Genomic DNA, 5,805 nt, shown 5'->3' with positions numbered 1-5,805 from the left:
GTATGATTAGTTTTGATTACTTCTTTAAGTTCTTTCTTTAGCCTATTGCATCATCTCATTATGTCATTAACTCTTCAGTTGGAAGAGTAAACATTAATTTTTTAGCATTGGTGGTACTTGTAGCAATTTTTAAATCGATTTATTGGCTGTGGTAACAATTTGACCTATCGTGTACTTTACAATCGATTAGGCTTATTTAAATTTAGTAAAATTAATCTTTGAGTATGGCCAATAACAATAACAAGCAACGCAATAAAACTGCAGTGAATATTGGACCGGAACAGCGAGTTAAAGAATTTGGACAGTATAAATTCTACACCGAAGGTGGTTTACTGTGGTGCAAGACTTGTAACGAACCGGTCGATCATGTTAGATGCCAGACTATAACTGATCATCTGGGGACAAAAAAGCACACAGAGCGTGCAAATAAATGACAACATGAGGCCACGAATGACCCCACAAGCAGCAAACGACAAAGTACTATTACCAGATGCATTGAACGATCAACTGCTGCAATTGCTGGGAACTGTTTGAAGCATTTATGGCAGCCAATATACCACTGGAGAAAGTTGACAACCCTACCATGCGTAGTTTTATGCAGAAGAACCTGTAGTGCGGTGGTGGAATACCGCAGGCTAATACACTTAGGGAACTATACGTTACAAGAATTTTCAACCAACAACAGGCTAATATAATAGCGAAGCTAGCCGGACAGAAAGTGGTCGTTATTGCCAATGAAACAACGGATGTTGTTGGACGTTATGCTGTGAATGTGCTTATTCAACCACTCAATGCTTTTAAACCAGATGAATGCACAGCAATGTTAGTGAACACAGATTTTTTAATTGAAGTGCACAATGTAAGCATTGCACAGCTAATTATCCGTACTCTGACTGAGGTTAATGTGCACTTCAATGACGTTGTAGCGTTTGTTACGGATGATGCAGCTTATATGAAAAAATGTTTTCATGACAGTTTGCGAGTAATTCTGCCAAATGGCGTTCATGTCACATGTTGGGCCCACATCCTGTCATTAGTTGGAGAAGAGTTTAGTGAAGCACTATGATTGATATGCTGGCTGCTTCTGTCAAGGCCATATTCTCCAAAGCATCAGGACGTCATGCTAGATATCTTCATCATCTGCGACAAATGAGAGTTGAAAAGGCAGTCATGCCACCAACTCCAGTCATCACAAGATGGAACTCTTGGTTCGAGGCTGTGCTGTATCACGCTGAGTATCTAGACTATTATATCTCGTTCGTTGCTATTGAAATCGAACACAGTGGAGCTACAGTTCAGTTAAAGAAGCTGTCGGCGTTGCTGCAAAGTACTGATAAACGTAATGAGCTGAGAGCTGAACTTGAATTTGTATCTGTTCACTGCCAGCCAATTATGAACACTCTGACTTCTTTTGAGGCACAGTCATTCATGGCTGTCGATGTCTACAACAAAATATCTGACTTACTGTCTTGCCTGAAATCGTCCGGATTTCCAATTGCAACCAGCAGCTGTGAAGATGCAAAGCATAATTCTGCTGCTAAACTTGAAGAATATTTTGTGGGAACCAAACAACCGGCAATAGATCTATTCAGATCTGTGAGAATATTTGATCCACGACAGCTACCACTCTTATCGCAGAATTTTGCTGATCATGCACAATCAGTGCCAATAATGATGGCTGCAGCAGATGAATGGCAAGCTTATCTGGACATAGCATCTCATGAAGTAATTCCAGCTGATATCACTGCTTTTTGGCATGCCTTAGAGGACAGACTGCCTCACTTAGCAGCTCTTGCTAAAGTTTACATTGCGTTGGCAATCTCTTCTGTTGATGTGGAACGTTCGTTCTTAAAATATGGATCGGTGTTGTCACCACTGCGATATTCTCTGTCACAAGAAAACCTATGAGCTTACAGTGTTGTTTTCTTCAACAATAAATAAACAATAACTTTAGAAACATTATTCGATAGTTTGTTGAGAATAATATCATGCCTATATATGTTTCAGCATTGTTTGTCTAAAGCAAATCTGTGGATTAAAATGTACGCTTTGATATACCTATTTGATTAGTATTACGAATTATGATTGATTATTATTAAGGATTAAGAATAAGAAAAATTGCATTTATTTTACTTGGGTTAAGAATTAGTCTTATGGAGTTCTGGTACTACATTTGCCGTGCCGCGGTACATCGCGGAATTTAGAAAAACATGCCGCGGAATTTATGATTTCTTGCCGCGATAAATCATGGGCCCTAATGATGTTTCACGTCAGCTGAAATTACTGAGTAGTGCTAAACACTTTGAAAAGTGAAAAGTTGATATTTGATATCCAAGCCAAGTCAGTTTTGGGTTGTGGAACGAATCATCTGAGTTTCCATTATTTCTTATGGGGAAATTCGCTTTGATATGCTCGAAAACCGAGGTTCCACTGTATACAGAAACCATACCTGTGACAGAGTGGTCTTCTAATCGAGTGAACTTTCCTTGAAGGTCATATCATATACAAGGCTGCTTGGACAGTAAATATGAAATTGCTGCACAAAAATTTGTACTTTTAAAATTCTTAATATTGAGTGTTTTCTTGATTTTGTAAGTAAAGTACAGTGATTACTAAGGTCCTTCAGATTTAAATGAGATTGTGTCAGACACAAAGATATAGCAGGTTGGAAAATGACTGACTGACTGACAAAATCAATTGATGCGCGCAACTCGAAATGTTGCAATCAAAAAGCATCCTTGTATTCAAAGAAGGATGTCACCAACTAAAACAACAAAAATAAGAAGTGAAATTAATTTTCAAAGAAACAAAACTTGGAAAAATATGCAGAAAAATTGAAATAAAATGTAACCCATTGAACATTCTGATGGAAACCACATTAGTCAGTGCAGGTCCCACTGTTCTTTGTCATTTTTATAAATGATTAAAATGCAGCTAATAAGACATAGAGTGAGAATAAGCACCACAGAAAGACCTGAACAAATACTTTGAAAAACAGATGTCTAGTACAAAGAGTTTTAAAGAAAAAGTATATGAAGCAAAAAAAAAATCTGTAATATAATTTCACAATGTGGGCCTGGAGCTGAAAAGAGAATAGTTTGGGAGTTCTGATAAGCTTATCCTCTACTAGTTAGTGTATAGAAGTAAAGAAAGTGCCAAAAGGCACAAAGAGGCAGAAGAGGTTATGATAAGTAAATGTAATATGTCTCCACACTTGGAATACGGGGTACAGTTTTTGTCTTTTGTTACAAGAGGACAGGAGTGGTGACTCTGAGGCTAAGGATCTGCACTGATATCTGGAAGGTTGTCAGTTCAAACCTTGCTACTGCCAGAAACTCTCTCCGACTTGTGGTGCCTCACTTCACCACAATAGAAAGAAGAAACTCTTCACTCACAAGAGTAGAGAATTTGATAGAGAGGTAGTATAGATGACTTGCATTTCAGCCAACAATGACAAAAGGGTTGACAATTTAAAACACACAAATAATTGCTTTCTTAAATTAGTCCATTATACAAATATAAGCTGTGCTTCCCATCTAAGATGGGTTGAAATCTAAGTACTTAACGAAGACATCAGCCTTAACATTTGGAGTGCACCATCTATTGCAACGGATGTAGTAATAAAGTACACTGCATTTGTCATTCCAGCAGATGGTGCATCACAAACATTTGTAGTGATAACATGACAAATGAAAATGCATGTCTCTGTTATATGTCATTTGTTTTGGGCTTCGTACAGAAATGTCTGTGATGCGCCATCTGTTGGAATGACAAATGCAGTGCATTTCATTACTAAAAATGTGTGAGATGTTCAGTCTATCAGAAAGGCAAATGCAATGCATTTTAATAATAAACATGTTTGTGAGGTGCCATCTTTTGGAATGGCAGAGACAAAGCAACCGGATGGACACACAGACAAGCACACAGATACTAATCCTTTTATTAATGTATTATTATTATTATTATTATTATTATTAAGGTGAATATCTCAGGTACATCAGCTATTTTATTGATACAGTGCCACATTATTCTTCAATACCAGTGTTCCGCCTGCCTATTTTATTTGAACCAATTACTACAACATTCACATTCTGAAGTAATCATTTGCCTTATTTTTAAAAAACAAATTGTGGAAATGGTGTGTTTATACATTTAGTTCAGTATATATAAACTGGCTGATCATTTTTTAATGTTTTTTTAAAAAAAAAAACAAAAACAAAAAATATTTTGTGTTATCTAAACATACTCAGCCTCCAGACTATAACAGATCGGGAAACAAAAATTCAATGTTTTTAACAGAAAAAAATTGAACACTATGATTATAATTAGATGCTTAATCATATAAACCAGTTACATTGATAAAAAAGGAGCCATTGTTGGGTGTAGATTATTTAGGTGTGAAGTGCTGCTGGAACTGTTCTTTTGCCCTTAAACAGCCTGTAAATGGTATTTTTTATTTCATTGTTCCTGAAACTGTAGATTACTGGATTCAACATGGGAGGGACAACATTTCCAACAATCACCATTGTATTATAGGCTTGTGCAGACATCTTGACTCCTGCTCCGGGAAGAATATAAGACGATAAAAGTGGGAAATGAAAAAAACCCACAACCAGTAAATGTGTGAATGTCGTGCTGAATGCTTTCTTTTTTCCATCAGAAGATGTGATTTTCAAAGCTGCCAGAACAATCCTGGCATAGGAGAACAAAGTCAGAGCGAAAGCCACTAAACCAAAGACAGTGGTATTGTTGGTCAAAAGACTTAAATACTTGGGATCGTCATTACAAGCCACATTAACCATGGTTGCATAATCGCAGAAACAATAAGGCAGGATATTTGTGTGACAAAAGGAGAGCTCTGTTGCAAAAATAACAAAGAGTGAATTCAAGAGAAATGTAAACACAGGTAGAAATAAGACAACAGTCCAAACAAATTTCATGGTAATGACTGAAGGGTACCTTAGCGGGTAGAGAACAGCCACATAACGGTCAAGAGCCATGAATATCAATAAAATGGATTCCATCTCCTCCATATTCAGTATAACATACATTTGCAGCATGCACGCCCGGTATGGGACAGATGCTGTTTCATACTGAAGGTCAGCCAGCATTTTTGGTATGAGGATGGTGCTGTTAGCCAAGTCTATCACTGCCAAGGTGCCAATGAAGACATACATTGGAGTGTGCAGCTTGTAGTTAATTTTTATAACTACAATTACGATCAAATTTCCAAACAGTGATGCCACATAGACAAAGACAAGAGCAGCAATTGCCAGGGTCCGTTGACTAGGCGTGATCATGCACTGCAGCACAAACTCAGATATGACAGTGTAGTTGGTCATCACTCTTTCTTCTTCCACTGCCAAACTGAAAAAGAAGATTTAGAAATTAGACTGCGCTTTGCATTTACTGCTGCATCAAAAAAAAAACTATATAGGTCGAGTCAAAATGATGTTAACCTTTGAATGGCGGAAACAATTTATTCACAAAACACACTTCATATGTGGAAGATTATTTACAGGAATGTCTCAAACTGTTCTCCATCATGTTCAACACATGTACCATATGTGGCACATAAATTATAAATAACTACTAGGGGGTTTGCCCCCTGCTTGCTTCGGCCACCGCCACCCCCGGCCTGCTCTACGCGCCAACCACTTCGTGACTCTGCCGCTCATGTTGTGAAGAGGGGAGCTGAATGTACCCCAAGAAGATGCGGTCACTCCTCCGAAACCCCCTCTTAAACGGTGATACAATGGGAAACAAATACATTTTTTTTTACCTCCTCTTTGCTCGATCAGCTTC

At 37.7% G+C, this 5,805-nt stretch overlaps 1 protein-coding gene across 1 annotated transcript; it reads right to left on the bottom strand.

Moving 5' to 3' along the window:
• Window positions 1–4,391: 4,391 nt before the first annotated feature.
• Window positions 4,392–5,342, bottom strand: LOC114641208 (olfactory receptor 1E1-like). The gene has a single exon (XM_028790296.1). It carries the CDS (start codon window positions 5,340–5,342, stop codon window positions 4,392–4,394), a length of 951 nt encoding a protein of 316 aa, XP_028646129.1.
• Between the last annotated feature and the right edge of the window lie 463 nt (window positions 5,343–5,805).

This window comes from Erpetoichthys calabaricus, chromosome 4, assembly GCF_900747795.2.
Source record: "Erpetoichthys calabaricus chromosome 4, fErpCal1.3, whole genome shotgun sequence".
NCBI lineage: Eukaryota > Metazoa > Chordata > Cladistia > Polypteriformes > Polypteridae > Erpetoichthys > Erpetoichthys calabaricus.
This window is presented reverse-complemented; position numbering and strand designations above follow the sequence as displayed.

Coding starts and splice junctions, on each gene's coding strand:
- LOC114641208 (XM_028790296.1), bottom strand. CDS start 5,342: ATGACCAACTACACTGTCATATCTGAGTTTGTGCTGCAGTGCATGATC.